Raw genomic sequence first — 18,972 nt, forward strand, 5'->3', positions numbered from 1 at the left:
TTTCTTCTAACTGGGTTTTAACTAAATTGAAATTGAATGAAAGATGAAGCAGAGAAATAGAAAGCCCTGACCTAACTTTTGAAAACAAGAGGTCTTGCAATACTAGATCTAAACTACAAACTTAAGAAATTGCCTAGAGACTCCTTAATTTCCAGAGAACTCAAGAAAGATAAGTTTAAAGAAAATATGAAGACAAACAAGGATTTTAAGGGAATTAGGATAATATTTATTTCCAAAAGCTAAGGCATCTACAGCCAGACACCACCAAGGAGAAGGATGAGAAGAATCGGTACAAGAAGGTAAGAAGCTAAGCCTGAGATTTTAGGTCCCATACAAGGTCAGAAAATCACCGGAAAAAGAAAAAACACATTAGTTTCCGAGAGAAAAAAAACCACTGAAGGATTTAGGAGTTAAAGAGAAAAAGCAGAGAGAAACAGATCATCCACGCAATACAAAGAGAAGATTAAAACCAATTCTCAACATTTCCTAACCAATTCTATTTCACATCCATTGTTTTTCACTAAAATTTATCCGGATTTCCTCTACATAATTCATACTAGTGCTATCCAAAAGAAAACCATTTGATATTTTCAGTCCATAAAAATTAACTGCCTAAATCGTACAAGTAAATCTATCTAAACTTAAAGAGCTTCGAAGGAGAAAAAAAGACAAGGATTGGATTGTAGTTCAAATCTACCCACAAAAGATAAGAGATCAAAATAATAGATATCCAGATTAAGGGAGATGCAAAGAGAGGATGCAGTATGAGAAAAAAAATCTTTTATGCAAGAATCAGCCATTTGAAATTTTTGAAAACACAAGAACAAAATTTTAATTGAAGATAAATATTTCCGGGTCTTTCAAGTGCCTGTTTAATCCTCCCATTCTTATCCCTTCTAGCTATAGAAGAGACATCGGCAGAGAATTACTCCTCCATAGCCATGGAAGATCTGCAAAAAAAAACAAATATTGGGAAATAGCCGTTTGGAGAGGAGAGAGGGCAGAGAGAAGTTATAGAATAAAAGTAAACCTGGATTTATTTATTTTTGATATATAGTGTAATGAACTCGTATATTGATATAAGATAAGAGCATATCCAACCAGACTCTTTAAATTTTCCTGTTTTCACGACTAGATATGATATATTTTTTCATAACAAAAATCATTCTCCAACCGAAACGTGGGTAGGATGTGAAGATGCTCCGGAGAGGTTGTTAAAACAACATCCTCTAACTCGTCCTCTAGATTTAGAGGTTCACTTTATGATCTAGATGCATTCATCAGAGCTTTACAGGCTTCGTGTCGAAAAAGAGAAACTAGAAGCATCCTTTACTCTAGCCGATTAACAGTGCAGTTCCTTGGAAAAGGAAAACTCTGTCTTGAGGAGAAATTCTTCTGTACAAACTAATTCTCATGGATTGCAATACATGAAGGATCTTCCAGAAGAAGGTTGTGTCAAGAAAGGTTTACATAACTTTCAATCTTCTCATATGGCTATGAAGTTAAAACATGTGTCGTTTATTGCTTCTCCTCCACGAACTTGTACATTATGTGGGAAAAAGAATCACTATACTATCCATTGTTTTTCCAAGAGGAAACAAATTTCTAAACTTCATACTTTGCTTCTTTCCACTGTCAATGGAACAAATAGTCAGTTGACTACTGCAGTGAATCGCATGCCCATAGAAAACAAGAAGCCTTATAAATATGATCTCTTTCCTAGAAATCATCACAGGGTTCAAATGCATTCTAGTGGTATAAATTCTTGTGATGCCGATAAAAGCATTCCCTGTGTTTATAAGACTGTTTCTGGTAAATCTAAGTCTAGGAAATGGATTCATGTCTATTCTGATCCTCTTGAACCAGTTGCAAGAGGTCTTAGATTTAGTCCTCAGAGAAAGCCTTCTGACGGATATGATAAACACACTGTGTCTTTCTCTTCTGGGATGAAAGACATCCGAAGAAAGGCGGAGAACACGAAGATCAAACTGTCAGATGATATATACAACTCCTTTCTCGATGATCACAGTGGGATTAATTTCCACTCTACCACCTGATTCCAGGTATTCTTTTTCTTATTTCTAACTTGAGAGGTGCAAGGAAATTTGTTGAGAAACACTCAAGTATGTTGTATATTATTTCAGTTTGAGTTTTTTTTTTTGTTTTTTGTGTGCTGACGGTCCATAAACATCCGCGTCCTCCTCTTGAGAGTTCTTAGGGTTTCCAAAAACAAGAGTTTCCTTCTCCTGTTTACATACACATATATATTACTTTATATTGTGTCTCTCCATCCCTAACAAAAATTATATGGAGAACTCTGCAAAATCTCAAGAGATTGTGCATCTTGATATGGAGGAAGACGCTCAAGGACTTGAGTCAATTCAAGAGTTGGTTCTAAAGAAGATGCTTGAAAGAAAGGATCACAACTCCTGGATTGATGATTCTGTCAAGGATTTGATTCGTGTTCAAAACGATTCAAAGGTCGAGTTTGCAAATCTTCAACTGCAAATAAACCAACTCTTGGATGGTCAAGCCAGAATCCTTGCTAATCAGAATATTCTGATACGGAATCAAAAGAATCTCATCATGGACTGCGCCAAGGCTAGACAGCTTGCTCGGGTTATTGATCGCAAAGTTAGTGTTCTATCTCATGAACATGGTGTGTCTACAGTCAAGAGAATAAAGGAAATCAATGATACCTTCTTTGATGGATTCATTGAAAGATATGAGGTTCTCAACGAACTTTGATTTTCTCCTTTATTTTGCCTAGTAAATCTTATATTTTCTTATTTATGTTAGAAGAATAACTAGAGTTTGGAATAGCCATTATTGTGATTACACATAGCTATGTCCAACGTTTTCATCTTCATGTTTTTAGATTTATTGGTTTAAATTCTAAATTTGTTTGGAAGATGATTTTTGCAGTATTAAACTTTATGGTTTTATATATTGCAATATTGTTATGGGATACGTGTGTTTACGTCCGTGAACTATGATTGTCCCATACCTTGTAAAAAGTAAAGTCTTTCGCATGTCGATATGCATGTATTGATAAAAGAATAAATAGACTTTTGACAAAAACAAAATTTAAGCCTATTATGTCAATTATTGATAGAAGATAGGTAAAAATCTTTTGTTTGCAAGGGTTATGTCTGTTGAATGTCGTTATGCGAATAATGATGGAAAATAGAATGAATCCTTGTGTATTCCGCAGTATTGATCTTCCCTGATCCATATTATATGTATTACTGTGAGGCTCCGTAAAGTGTCTTATGTTGAGCATTGAACGACCAAGTTGATTATTTTTATGATTACCTATGTTATTGTTCTGTGAGGTACTTTATGTCGAGCATATTCAACTAAATTAATCATCTTGTTTGGTTATTTAGTTGTTGCTCCGTAAGTTTTATGTCGAGCATGACCAATTAAATTGATTACTTTTGTGATTAGTTTGGTTGTGTATTTCGATTAAATTAATTATGGGATCTCTTGTGATTAATCTAATTGTATATATTTGAGTCTCCATAAGTTCACTTATGTTGAGCATTTGTCGATTAAATTAATCATGGGTTCTCTTGTGGTTAATTTAATTGAGTTTTTTGGATTCAAATTCATACTTGTATGTGATTTGTTATGTCCAAAGAAATCCTTCTTTTCTTTTGAAATTAAGGTTGCTCTTGTTGTTCTTTCGGGAATGACAATATATGGGGGAGAGTTCTTAATTGAACTTGTGCTTAATTGACAAATCTTTATGGGGAGTGCGACTGTGGAATATTATAGGGGTTATCTTGTATCTTTACAAACTCCTTGATGAATGCATTTAGCTTCGGCTTCATGATTGCATCTAAATAAGATGATATATTTTTGCCTTTCTTTTGGTCAAGAAATGTCTCTTTCGGAAATTTCATTAGGATCCCGTTCTTGTACCTTTGCCAATTTTATTGACAAAAAGGGGGAGAATTAATATGTAGTTCACACTAACTAAAGTCCGCATACCATTACGCATACCATCGGAATTTCACGTCCCGAGAATTTCTGCTGGAGTTTGTGAACTGAAAAAAAAACTCATTCCGGGTACTTAAGTTTGCGTACCAGTATGGTACTTAAGTTTTTTATTTCTAAAAACGGTTATTCGTGAACTTAAACTTATATAAACTAAGGAATGCATAATTGCAAACCGTGGCTATAAAGTTCATGAATTGATTCGAGTGAATCAAACCGTTTTTTCTTCGATTGTGACTTGTATACTTCTATAAGATCTAAGCAATTGAACAACTCTCTAACTAGTTCATTTGAGTCATTTGAACTAGTTGTGGTAACGAAGAATATGGTTGATATGGAAGTGCTCATATGGCTAACTATTTGGTTAACTACTGTTGAACCAACTAAGTATACATGTTTGGGTATGGTTACACAAACCTAAATAAACGTGCATTTCATTTGTGTGTAACAAGCTAAGTTCGATCTAACGATTGAAAGATATTAGCTTGAATCTAATCAGGTTTTCATCTAACAGTGAATATTGAATTCTTTGTTACTAAGCTAACGATTGCAAACCCTGATTTGAAAGTCTATATAAAGGAGAACTCTAGCAACTGGGAAACCTAATCCCCACACCTCCTGTGTGATACTAGTTGTATTAGCTAGAGCCGATTCTCCTTTAACCTTAGGTTTCTTCTCGAGACCCTGTAGGTTAACGTCTTGAAGACTTCATTGGGATTGTGAAGCCAGACCCAATTATTTTCTTTGTAGTTGTGTGATCTGATCTTGTTGTTTCTATCGTATTTGAGTACAATCGTAAGATTGGCTTGAGATTGATTTCTCCGATAGGAAAGATATAAAATAAGTCACAAACACCTTTGTCTCATCGTTTGTGATTCCGCAATATCTCTTTTCGCTAGTCGATTAAGATTATTGTGGGGTGATTGATAATTCTAGGCTGTTCTTCGGGAATATAAGTCTGGGTTATCAGTTGATTCCTGTTCACCTTGATTTATCAAAAGACGGAACAAAAACCCGTAGGTATTTTTGTGGAAGACAGATTTATCTATTACCTAGACTTTTCTGTGTGATACAGATTTGTTTATTAAAGTCTTCGACTTTAGGTCGTAGCAACTCTTAGTTGTGGGTGAGATCATCTAAGGGAATCAAGTGCGTAGTATCCTGCTGGGATCAGAGACATAAGGAGCGAACTGTACCTTGGATCAGTGTGATATTGATTGGGGTTCAACTACAGTCCATACCGAAGTTAGTTTGTCGTAGGATAGTGTCTGTAGCGGCTTAATACAGTGTGTGTTCAATCTGGACTAGGTCCCGGGGTTTTTCTGCGTTTGCGGTTTCCTCGTTATCAAAACTTCTGGTGTCTGTGTTATTTCTTTTCCGCATTATATTTTGTTATATAATTGAAATATCACAAGTTGTGCGTTGAATCGATCAATTGGGAAATTCAACCTTTGGTTGTTGATTGAAATTGATTGATCCTTGAACATTGGTCTTTGGTACCGTTCAAGTGATTTCTCTTGTATTCAATTAGACTCGCAGATTTCTATTTGCTTGAGTAAGTATTGAATCGAGAAAGTGAGATATAACTCTTTGATATACTTTTAATAAGATTGAGTCTGACTGTCTAGTTGATTCTCTTAAAAGTATACTGGAGTTAGTCCATACAGATTGCTAAGCAAAATATTGGGTGTGGTTGTTAGACCCCCGATTTTTCACTAAGTATGCGTACCCGTTTGCAATCTTTTGCAAACCGTGGTTATAATGTTAATGAATTGATTCGAGTGGATCAAAATCGATTTTGCTCCAATTATGTCTTGTATACTTCTATGATGATATAAACAACTGAACAACACTTAACTAGTTTCATTTGAGTCATCTGAACTAGTTATGATAAAGATGAACAAGGTTGATATGAAAGTGTTCATGATCATATGGCTAACTTCGGTTAACTATTGTTGAGCTAACCAAGTGTACACGTTTAGGTACGGCTACCCATATCTAAACGCAGGCACATTTCATTTGTGTATGGCAAGATAAGTTCAATCTAACGGTTGAAAGATATTAGCTTGAATCTAATCAGGTTTCATCTAATGGTGAATATTGAATGCTTTATTACCAAGGTAGCGTTAATTGCAAACCCTAATTTGGAGACTATATAAGGGAGAACTCTAGCAACTGGGAAACCTAATCACCACACCTCATGTGTGATACTAGTTGCGACTAGAGTCGATTCTCCTTTAACCTAGGTTTATCTAAAACCACTATAGGTTAACGACTTGAAGACTTCATTGGGATTCTGAAGCTAGACCCAACTATTTTCTCTGTAGTTGTGTGTTCTGATCTTACTTTGTTCTATCTTATTGAGTACTATCTTATCTAAGATTTGCTCGAGATTCAATCTCTGATAGGTAAGATAAAAAGTAGTCACAAACATCTTCGTCTCATCGTTTGTGATTCCGCAATATCTTGTTTCGCTACCATACGATTAAGATCATTGTGAGGCTGAAAAAGCGGGTGTCCGTATAGACAAACTTCAATATACTTTTAAGAGAATCAACTAGACAGTCAGACTCAATCTTTAGAAAAGTATATCAAAGAGTTTATATCTCAATTTCTCAATTCCTCAATTCAATCCGTAATCAAATAAATAGGGATTTGCGATCCAATATCCCTATTTGTATAACTTTGACGGTATCACAAACCAATATCCAAGTGTCAATCAATTCAATCAACAACCAAAGGTCGGATTCAAGAAGTGATTGATCTTAACGCACAACCTGTGATGTTTCAATTATATAAACAAATATAATGCGGAAAAGAAATAACACAGACACCGGAAATTTTGTTAACGAGGAAACCGCAAATGCAGAAAAACCCCGGGACCTAGTCCAGCTTTGCACACCACATTGTATTAAGCCACTACTGACACTAGCCTATTACCAATTAACTTAGGACTGGAATGTAGTTGAGCCCTAACTAATCTCACACTGATCAAGGTATAGTTGCGCTCCTTACGTCTCTGAACCCCAACAGGATTCTACGCACTTTATTCCCTTAGATTATCTCACCCACAACTAAGAGTTGCTACGACCCACAGTCGAAGACTTGATAAACAAATCTGTCTCACACAAAAAAGTCTATTGAGGTAGATAAATCTGTCTCCCAGAGAAATACCTATGAGTTTTGTTCCGTCTTTTAATAAATTAAGATGCACATGAACCAATTGATAAACCGGACTTATATTCCCGAAGAACAACCTAGTATTATCAATCACCTCACAATAATCTTAATCGTATGGAAGCGAAACAAGATATTGTGGAATAACAAACTATGAGACGAAGATGTTTGTGACTACTTTTTATCTTGTCTATCGGAGATTAAATCTTGAGAAAATCTTAGAGAAGATAGTACTCAATACGATAGAAACCGGCAAGATCAGAACACGCAACTACATAGAAAATAGTTTGTTCTGGCTTCATAATCCCAATGAAGTCTTCAAGTCGTTAACCTACAGGGTTTTGGGAAAAACCTAAGGTTAAAGGAGAATCGCCTTTAGTCGAAACTAGTATCACACAGGAGGTGTGGGGATTAGGTTTCCCAGTTTCTAGAGTTCTCCCTTATATAGTTTTCAAATCAGGGTTTGCAATCAAAGTTACTTTGGTAACAAAGCATTCAATATTCACCATTAGATGAAAACCCGATTATACTCAAGCTAATATCTTTCAATCGTTAGATCGAACTTAGCTTGTTACACACAAATGAAATGTACCTTCATTTTGATATGAGTAACCGTACCTAAACATGTACACCGTGTTGGCTCAACAATAGTTAACCGAAGTTAGGTGAAATCTCTTACGGTCGCTCGTTTAAAGACTTTTGTGGGATCAATAAGCTCTACGAGTACTGTTGGTGTGAAACTAGATAATTGCACTGTTATTAGTTTTCGATTGATTTGATTGAATAACGGTTGTTGAAACTTTGATTGCACCTAGTTTGTTTATTCTTGAGAATATTCTCTTCTAATGTAAGATTCACTCAAACTAGATCGAAGTATCGACGGGATCTTAGACTATTTGAAGATCTACATACATCTTGTGATAATCCATTGTTAACAGACTCCGTTATGTGCGTGATTGATCACAAGAGATTCAAGTGGTGTTGTGCAGGTTTAATTGAAGATTAAATAATATTTGAAGACGAATAAGATTTCTTATTGGTTTCTCATATCTTTGTGTTGCACAAACCTTGATCGGCTGGGATCCAACTAGAATCAGATTTATTCGATTGATTATTTGCATGAGATCGCTAAAACATAATAGTTATTTCAAGATCTATTTTTGATTGTTACAAATCCGAATCTTATTACTTAGGTAATAGAGATTGGATTAATCTAACCAGGCAAAGGAGTTTAAAAAAAAGTAATTTAAAACAGTCAAAAATCAATTGACCGATATAATAGTTTCTGACTGTGAGAATTCATGAGTTTTTATCCCATAATATGTTTCTAGTAATTCATAACATACTTTCGGTATATCACATTTGCATTGAAATTTAGATAAATCACCAAAAGCATAGATGAAAAATGATTCGACTAAATTCACTTGTGAAAGTCAGAAGCAGTGGTAACAAGTCGTTAACTAAATCTATAATAAATTATGATGCACAATAACATATATAACCAAAATTTCGATATTTATCAACTGCCGAGATTTTCATCATTGAATTACCTGCTACAGTCAATCATAATCCAAACACGTTCCGAGCTTTTTTTTACCATTTTGAATGACCTTTTATAGAGTATGCATTCTAAGCGTTCGGGTTCGGTAAATCTTTGGAAAATTTAACCATGCAATGCATATCCATAACATCTTTCTCGATTCTTCTCAACGGATTTCCAGGACCCAACTTCTCCACCTCTAGGGGTCTTGGAAAGGTGATTTCTTTTCCCTTATTTTTTCCTTATTTGTATGGAAATCCTTTTCAGACTCCTCTCCAAAGTTATATCCCAAAACAAGATTTCAGGTATAAAAATCAACAAATCAACTCCCACGATATCCCATCTCTTTTTCACGGACGACTGTTTCCTTTTCATCAGGGAAGATTTGGGAGAGTACAAAAATCTCTTAGATATTATTTTAGAATTCGGAGAAATTACAGGGAAAATGGTAAATCTTCAAAAAACTGGGATTTGTTTTAGCCCAAGAATCTATCCCAAGTATGAAAAAATAATAGCGAAAATCCTCAAAGTCCCGTTGGTGACTAAAAATGACCACTATTTAGGAGCCTCGCTTTTCTTTGATAGAAACCGCAAAGAGAATTTTGAACCTCTACTCCGGAAATACTATTTTTCACCTCAAATTTGGATTCAAAACTCCCTTCTCAAGCGGAGAGGGCGGTGCTAATCCAGACAATTCTACAATCGTACCCCACCTATCAAATGCAATGCCTTGTCGTTCCTAAATCCATATTGGATCACAAAGATCAAATTCGAAAGGAAATCTGGTGGAACAAAGATAAATCCCAAGGAATAGGTAGATACATAAAAACATGGAGAATCATATGTAATCCCAAGTCTCAAGGTGGACTTGGAATAAAAAATATATCGTCATCAGTTTAATATCTCGTTGCTAACAAAACTGGCAGCCGACACAACTTCCGAAAACGAAATATTTCTCTAACTCATACTCTCTCCAAGAGTCAAAAAAATAAATAATCTAATTATGTTGGATTTGGACAAGTATTTGATGAGTGCCAAATATTGCATATTTCTACACCTTTTTATTGGCATTTAACTCATCTTTTGCGCTTTAAAATCATATATTATCCCAAATTCTGTATTTTCATTGTTTTCAAGAATAATTAATTTTGTGTTTTTAGGTACTAAATAAAACTTGGATGAATTGAGAAGCCAAAAGAGCAAGAAATTGGTGGACAATGAGAAATTCCGAAGAAATGTTGCGCAAAGAGCAGCTGCAATCCGCTTGCACTCATTCCGCAAGCCGCTTGCAAGAGATACACTAGCAATGGGCTTGATATATTATCTTTGAAGAAGGTATGGGCTTGGTAAAGAACCCAAAACCCAAACCCGTTTTCCAAACCCGAGATATCAAATCTGATACACCCGTTCAACACCCAAAAGCTGCTCAACATCCAACGACATCTCCACACGGTACATCAACATCTGAAGCATCCGCCCAACACTGTAACATCCTCTATTTTTATCTCCAAAATCGACAGAAGCAAATATCTTCTACATTTCTTCCCTTCTTCTACAGTACCAGCACCAGAACCATCAATTCCTCCTCCAAATATATGTCCCCGACCAGCTCTGCTCACAGCCTCTTCCATAAAAACAATCAAAACTTCTAATATCTATCTCTCTCCATCTTATCTTCTCCCTTGTCAATAACAGTAACCCTAGAAGCTAGGATTGAGAGAGATAATATTAGGGTTATCTTCACAGCTGGAAAATTAGGCTTGCAGAGATGAATTGAAGAAGGGAACTGTCAGAATACGCGTTTGGGTGAGTGAGGATTCTGTAATTATCGAATTAAATTGATTGATGAGAAATTTGTGTATAAATAGAGAAGAGTTTGTGATGTAAAAGGCATGACTGGATTAGCCGGTGCACCAAGCTGTAGTTTATGTTTGTTTTCAGTATTTTCATCATGTTCTAATTTAATATCTATGGTTTAGATGAATCCCTTAATCTATTGCTAGTTTGATTCAAATTTCTGATATTGTTCTTGTTGTACTTAAAATGATATATGAATGGTTTAATCACTGTGTCACAGTATATTGCTTTCACCTTTGTTTGCTATGCAACATAGGTAGATAGAATAACCCTATATTGTGCTTCAACTCATGCTTAAGAGACCAAGCTAATATGTGATGAGTTGTGCTGTAAGAAGACAGCTTATGCTAGGGATTAGTTACCTTAGTTGATATTATGCCATCCATCTTAGGAAAGGTTTAATTACCTAAGTAATCAAATTGTTCTGTGATTAGTTGTACTGTAAGAAGACAGATAATACTAGGGATTAGTTAGTGACCTTAGTTGACATTAAACCCTCCATTCGAGACCTCCCTGGATAAACGGCATACTTGCATCTTGACCGGTGTCCATTACAAGGGACAAGAACATTATTGAGACTGAATTGACTTAGTGTAGGTTAATAGGTGGATTCAACTGCCCTAGTACCTTTCATTTGCATTTCTCAATTTTCTATTTTGTGTTTCATAAACATCATCCAGTCGTATCGACAAACCTCCTTTTGATACCCCGTGTTTGAATTAGCAATAGTAGAACTTAGAAGTTTAGCTTCACATCATAACAACTCCTTGTGGGATCGATCTGTATTTTCCATATCTATGTTATAGACACTGTGCGCTTGCAGTTAATTGTAGGTAACTTCCCAGTCCTACCAGTATTAAAAAAGCATGATCTTTATTAAAGATAATTTTTTTTGACAAGTAAGGGATGAAAATTTTACCAAAATATAGAATAATAATTGGATTCCTAACTCTATTTTCATTCAAAAACCATCATATAAAGTTGTTCAGTGAACTAATAAGTCAGGAAAATGGGAGAATACCAAGTTAGATAAAAAAAAATTCCTCCGAAGACCAAAGCAAAAATACTTGCGATTACTCCTTAGATCAACAAAACAGATATGATCAGGTGGAATCATCATCAGTCGGGTACCATTTCAGTCAAAAATGTCTACAGTTTCCTTAACTCTCAATCCCAAATTAAAATATTGATTTTCCTTGGAAAAAATCCAGAACATCCCAATTATACCAAGAATTAAGCTATTTCTATACAAAGAGCCCTCCCAATATCTAGCAGATTGGCGACTCATGTTTCGGTTATAGCTGCAGAGTGTTCTCTTTGTAACTCCCAAACATATGAAACGGAAATTCATGTCTTCCCGGATTGCCTTTTCTCCATAGCAATATGGTCTTTATTCTCTATATCTAACATGGAGTTCATAAGTCATTTGGTTGCTAGTTGGATAACTTCTTCAACATATTCTCACTTTACTAGCAATATTGCTACAATTTTGTGGCTTATATGGAAACACAGATGTTCCGTAATTTCTGATAAGATAGATTATAATCCTAAAATTTTGTTATGCAAAATTAGAAATCATATGCAAGATTCTCCTTCAGTGGTAAATCATCAATCCACAAAGTCCTTCGCCCCAAGAACAATTAAGCCCTCATGGTCAACATGGAATACAAATTAGATTATATTTATTGATCCTTCTTTCAAAGAGATGGATCTTTCGATGAAATATGCTTTTCTCATATATTCGGTAAATCAAGAATTCGTCATGCATATTGAGGCAGGATCTAGCTGGGCTTCTTCGGATTTACAAGCAGAAACGCATTCTCTGATGATAGCAAACAACTTGCTAAAACTAAAAATATCCTCCCAAGCGTGACTATAACAACAAAATGCAAACAACTAATGGAGATATAAAGGCTCACAAGAAAAAAATATATAATTGATAAAACTACTTCGATTCTAGCAGATCTTCCACAAGCAAAGGTAAAATTCATCAATAGGAAACACAATTCAACAACAGATTAAATGGGAAAAAAGAGGCTAGTATTAAAAGTCTACAACATATTTCAACAAGTATGTGGCAGCAAGTCCAAAAGATTTCTATTTTATGCAACATGTTTACAATGAAAAGAGATTGATAGCCTTTTGTATTATCTTTCCATCATTATGAGGTAGGATCCATGGACACTCTTAGATGGACAAGGTCAGACAAGATTTGCGTCATTTTCTCCGCAAAATCCAAACGACAATGAATTTAAGTGTAATATTTTGATGATATGTTCCTCTTATAAGACTCTACACTCCTATAAAAACTGAACGCAATTCGAGATAACAAACCTCACCATCTACCAATCTTAATTTCGACCGTTAAATTTGAATAGCTGATATTCAAAGGGGTAGACGGTCGTTTTATACATCTCCAATTGTGTTCATTTTTTGTAGGAATGTAGAGTCTTATAAAGGAATATATCATCAAAATATTACACTTAAATTCATTGCCGTTTGGGTTTTGCGGAGAAAATGACGCAAATTTTGTCTGACCTTGTCCATCTAAGAGCATACATGAATCCTCCATCTTTATTGATTTAATATGATTACCCTTTCCATTAAAAAGAAAAAGAATGTGCACAAAACTGGACTCCAGGATTACTAACGGTTAAGTCGACTTGAAATTTAAGATGTACCACACACTATTTAAATTATCAAAAATATTTACAACAAATATTTACAACAACTAATAGGGGTGCTAATATTTTTAGGGGTGTACCAAAATATATGAGAAAATCAATGCATAAAGCTTTCGTCTTTAGTATCTTCTAGTTCCTTTTTTCTTATGTTCATATTCTCTGTCAAAGTACACTGCATTAACATTTCTTGCACAGTTCATTCTTTCAAAGAGAATGCTGATTATTTATCATTAACTTCGAAAGCCTAGGGATATTGATGAGCTTTTCTCATAGAATTCAAAGGTAATGTTTCTTGCTGCACTTGATTTCCTAACTAATTATACTAGACTATATCCTGACAGTGGTCGATTTCTTTTGAAAGTAAGATCACTTATCCATTAAACATGAAGATTGAAGACCTTGAGATAACTGCAGTTTATTTTCTAGCTCCATGAATTTTTGCTGAGTGTTGTAATTTAGGTGAAATTTTTGGAAGAGGTACAGCGATTTTTATTTAGATGTTGTAACAGAATCCAAATGATTGTGAAGTGTCTGTTGACCGTAATCCATAACCAATCCTTTGTAGTGTCTAGTTACTTGGTAAATTATGTTTCAAGCAGATAACTGAGCAAGTTTTCATGGGTAATACTAATACATCTAGGCATGCAGCATAGCTGTTTACTATTGAAATCCAATTTTTCGACATATTGCAATTCTGGAGATTATGCTGTTCAGTGTCTACCCAAGTTCCTAGGAATTTTATCCTTTTTGGCTTCCTTACTGAAAGTTATGAAGTTATGAACCATTATTGCTGGAGTTTGCGACATAGAACTTGCTTACAAATTTGCACTCATTAGTGTCGTCTTCTGACTCTATTCGAGTATTTCTCTGATCCTATATAGTGTATTTCTTAAGCTGAATTACCACCAGTAAAATGACATGTAAATGCTTTTATTAATACGAACATGAAGTTCAGTGTACATCCATGCCCAAGGAAGGAGAACGGATGTCGGGTGCTGAGCCGTAGAGCATATTATTTGTTGTAGACAAAGGAAAGTTACAACACATCCAATGCAAATTCAGATAATTCACAATGGAATACAAAATCCAGATGTTCAAGTTCAACAGCATTTAGACTCAACAAACAGCCGTCAAAACATACATCTTGCATGTGTGAGAATTCATGGTAGCAGTCAGATTTCCTACAAATCGCTGCTTCAGGGTCTCATGCTGTGTAAAACAACAATAAAAGTCGATACATTATTAGATAACTAAGCAAATTGATCATATAAGTTAGCGCTAAAATGAAAATGATGCGATATAATTTAAATTTAAGTTTACCTCCCAAAGATCTCTGGCCTTAACTACACTACCAGAAGCAATACCAATATCGTCCCAGTGGGCAGTAATTGAAGAACGCCTAGCACTTCTGTTAACTAGAAGAACAGCCATTCTGTACCCAGAAAGCTGTCCAGCCCAGACCTATAAAGATTACGAATTAAGACATCAGTTTGCAGTGTACTAATGTAAGAACGGAATATAGATTATGTTTAGAAAATGTACCTCAAGGTCGCCCTCCATTCTAACCTTCTTTGCCTGAACCCCAAGTGAGTCTGTTCATCGTATAATAAACAAACGTATTAACGAATATCAGTACCATCGATTGTGCACAGTGCACTAAAAGATTTCGGCAATATGCAAGATGAGCACCTTGGTTAACTGCAATAACCTCCTTGTTGCCAATGATTTCCATGGTTTCTTTGGTTGCATTTCGAACATCACAACCAATGAGCAAAGGTGCCTGAAATAGTTACGATAATAAGTTTTTGTTTGCAAAAACTGCAGAATAAAAAGTCATTAGAATGATATAAAGAAATCAGCTAGGCTTCATGTTTGGTTACCTTCGAAATAGCCCATATACTGAAATGCACTACATATTCGTCTTTTGTCATACCTCCATTTCCTACTTCAAGCATGTCTGGATCTGCATTACAAAACAAAAACAAAAAATTCTCAAATCTCTATCAAATGTGTGCAAATGAATGAAATAGACAAAAAAAAAACACGCACCATTCCAACCACCGGGCCTTGCAAATTCTGCGTAGAATTCATTGAAGTCGGCTCTAGAAAGCATACTGTTCCATGAAAAATGAAAACATATAACAGAATGAAATTTGATGATTTACTGAAAATAAAGAACTATTGATGATAATAACGATTCTTGTCAGTACCTGTCCCAAGTATCAGAAATGTCACCAGTAGTTCTCCAGCTATTTCCTACCTTAGCACCCCATAAAGCTGGATGCATATCGCCCCTGTTTTAACAAGAACCAACAAGTCAATGTGAAATGCTCGAATGAGAAACTACGAATCCACATTATCACGGTCGAAGAGAATTACCATTCACATAGAGAATAAAATATCGGACGTCCCGCCTTCATTAGAGCTCGTGTCATTACCGGATACCTACAAAATGGAAAAAATAAAATGAACCGTGCATTTGATAATAAGTTGGATTATTGAAGCAATTGAAGTAAAGATGATTTTGTTTACCTTACAGTTGGTTTGGAACCGTCATTGTTGCAGTTATCATACTTCAAATAGTCAATTCCCTACACATAATAAAAGCAGTTGTCATAATTCACAGTTCCCACGTAGTAACAAGGACTACTAGTTTATACGTGACCCGATGGCGAATGATGTCAACATCCGTAAATACCCATGAAGCAAAGGTTTTGGCATCCTGTTCTTCGTAACCAAGTGATCCTGGCATGGTATTACTACATGTAAGATACCTATAAACAAACCAGAAAGTGTAAGATAAAACCAATAACATGAACTCAGTAAACAGAAAATATCAAGACGTTGATTCATTTTACAATGTGGGGATTTGGAAGTTTGCAAACTTAACTAACCAGAAGTACTACTAAGCACTTGTTTTGTACTTACCCTGCATCTGAATAGATTCCCAGTTTGAGTCCTTTGCTATGAACATAATCTGCCAGAGCTTTAATCCCTGAAGGGAAAGTCGACTTCTTCGGTACTAGATTATTCTGAATTGGTAATTTAACACACGTTGTAAGCGTAATTGACATAGAAAAATTAAATTCTCCAAGCAAAACACATCAAAAGAGAGAGTTAAAGAAAGAAACCTTGTCGTCCCGGGCTAACTCAGCCCAACAATCATCTAATCAAGCAGCAAAATGAAAGTCATTAAAACACTGCATTATGTCCACTAGGAAGCTAATAATCAGTATAAGCAGAGAATTTCCGCAACTCTATGGAGAGAGCGGAAGACTACTCTCTCCACAGTTTTCTCTGTGAAGTTCTGCATTATGTATAAAGGTACCAATGTATTACCTATGTTAACATAATGATATCCCAGTTTGGAAAGACCAGTTGAAACCAGTGCATCAGCTGTTACAGAAACGAAAATTTTAAGAAAGAAGAATAAATCCGTATTGGAGAAAGGCAGTGATTTAAGCAACACATATCGATCAAATATCTGGCATATTTAAAATCTCAACCCTTGGAAAAATAATGTATGATTTCTATGCACATCTTAAGGTGCTAGAAAACTAAACACAATAGGGGCAGTGCTCAAGAATTTAGGCTTGTGTCATGATGCCTCGCATAAGTTAGTCCCTAGTGCCCAAAACAGATGTGCTAGTATGCTTTCGAAGGAGGCAACTCATTCTCAGCCAAATTCTAAAAAATTTGGTTCTACCACTGCACCACACTGCTTACCGGTTTTTCTGATCATTTTCTCATCAATCTTGCAGGCAAAATGATTCCAACTGTTCCATCTGTTGTACAAAAAAGAAAACAACCCAATTCAATAATATAAATAAGAGCCAAATTTTGTCAACAGTGCAAGTGTAGGATCAGAACATTGAGCATATCCTCCTCCATAACTTCTTCGTAGTTGTACTCACTTGGAGATCAGAAAATTTTAACATTTTCACACAAATGAGTCGATTATTCTACCCAGGGTGATGTCATGCAGGCGGGTATGTGGCAGTCAAATGAGTCAAAACTGTTATATCACAAGACCCACATACAGTATTTAAAGACTAAAAAATAGCTCAATTATTGCAAATTGTTCGCTCAATTTTCCCCTCACGTTTCAGAACTTTTAAGGTCCAAATGAACCTACCATAGCAAGGTTACGGGTCAAATATAATTTCTCGTGATTCATGAGGGTGAGGCAAATCAAGATCATAGAGACAAAACATCTTCTTCTTCCTTTTTTTTTTTTTTTTTTTGAGAGAGACGAAATATCTTGAAGAAATCAGTGAGTAGTATCCCAAAAAACATTGGCCGATGTTCTGTGTTTAACCAGCTCGGCAACCAAAAGCAGAATCTATATGGAAATGCAGAAAAACAAACAGACATGCTCATCAAAAATACCGGTAAAGGAAGAAATATCATCACCAAAACGAACAAACGGCGAGAATTCGAAACGGGATTATAAACATATAGATAGACAGCGAAAGTTGTACGTACCCCATGGGTGGAGTCATTCCAAGTCCATTAGACAGTAAATTCCTTCTGTAGATTTCAGCATCAACGAATTCATTCTTGGGCAATCTGGATGATGAAACTACTAAACAAGCAGAGGATAATATTGTGAAACAGAAGAGAACGGCAGGAAACGTGTGCACATTAGAAACAGTAGATCTCTGCCCCATAATTTCCTCAACAGATGAAACAAGTACTGGTGTTAAGAGTGAGAAATAGAGAGACAATATGAACTTAGTTATAGTACTATATAGAGAGAAGTGTAGAAGATGAAGACTGTGACTAGCTAGGAATATCCGTTATCTAAGACGGCTTTGAAAGGGATTGATTGGTAGTTTAGCTTTAACGGGAGTGGTTAAAATCGTGATACTGATTATGTTTTCAGATAAAATGACATATTTTACCCTTTGTCACATCACTCTGATAATACCTTCATTACCAGGGTAATATAGTACTTGGATAGAAAGGAAACGCCGAATAGCAATCTGATTAACCAGATGAATCTCATGCAGCTACGGCATTTATCCATTTCAAAAGATCGTCTGTTATCTTAACACTCGATTGTTCTTCCTAAATGATTAAAACTGTTTAGAGGTAGGGTGAGAAATGATTGATTATTGCTAGTCAGGATTGTCCTATCGTCTCAATAATAGGGTCCGAGAAACTTCCAAATTCTAATTCTTCAAACAGTTTTATCGTGGTGGAGCCTCTCTAAGCGTGGTGAATCGAATAATATCGAAATTGGACCATAAAATAGTGCTCTTATGGTCCTTTTCTTTTTCGTCACTTTTGACTCTTTTTTCATACCGTTAATGGTTTATTTCGAGGTAAATAACCATCCTCCGGAAATATGTTATTTAAGTAAATCGATTTTATAATGGAACATGATATATTTTGCCAAAATGCTTTTGTAGACTTTTGTAGACTTTGTTTTTTGTTTTTTCTTTTGAGAAATTGGGTCAATTGCCGAGGATTCGTTAAAATATGATTATAATGGACAACGGTTCGGCTAATATGGTTACGGACTCCATACTTAGAGAATGAAACCCTTCTATAAAGATGACACCTAGCATTATTCAAAGTTTCCTTTTATTAAAGGAAAAAATGCAAAACAGTCATACTATTAAGATCTGATTTACAAAGTAGTCATGATGTTACAAACTATTAACAAAATGGTCATACTTCCGTTAGATAGAGAGTTAAGTGGTAGAC

The 18,972-nt window shown here is 35.3% G+C and overlaps 1 protein-coding gene across 1 annotated transcript; it reads right to left on the reverse strand.

The window, feature by feature from the left end:
* Window positions 1–14,169: 14,169 nt before the first annotated feature.
* On the reverse strand, window positions 14,170–18,274 carry LOC113299661 (alpha-galactosidase 1-like). Its single transcript, XM_026548735.1, has 15 exons — window positions 17,746–18,274; window positions 16,987–17,045; window positions 16,600–16,656; window positions 16,392–16,426; window positions 16,189–16,292; window positions 15,959–16,034; window positions 15,793–15,851; window positions 15,640–15,705; window positions 15,471–15,554; window positions 15,310–15,374; window positions 15,141–15,223; window positions 14,950–15,040; window positions 14,803–14,852; window positions 14,581–14,721; window positions 14,170–14,469 (listed from the first exon to the last, which is right to left on the reverse strand). Exons 1-15 carry the CDS (start codon window positions 17,928–17,930, stop codon window positions 14,377–14,379), a joined length of 1,248 nt encoding a protein of 415 aa, XP_026404520.1. The 5' UTR covers window positions 17,931–18,274; the 3' UTR covers window positions 14,170–14,376.
* Window positions 18,275–18,972: the final 698 nt, after the last annotated feature.

This window comes from Papaver somniferum, chromosome 7 (assembly GCF_003573695.1).
Source record: "Papaver somniferum cultivar HN1 chromosome 7, ASM357369v1, whole genome shotgun sequence".
Taxonomy (NCBI): Eukaryota; Viridiplantae; Streptophyta; class Magnoliopsida; order Ranunculales; family Papaveraceae; genus Papaver; species Papaver somniferum.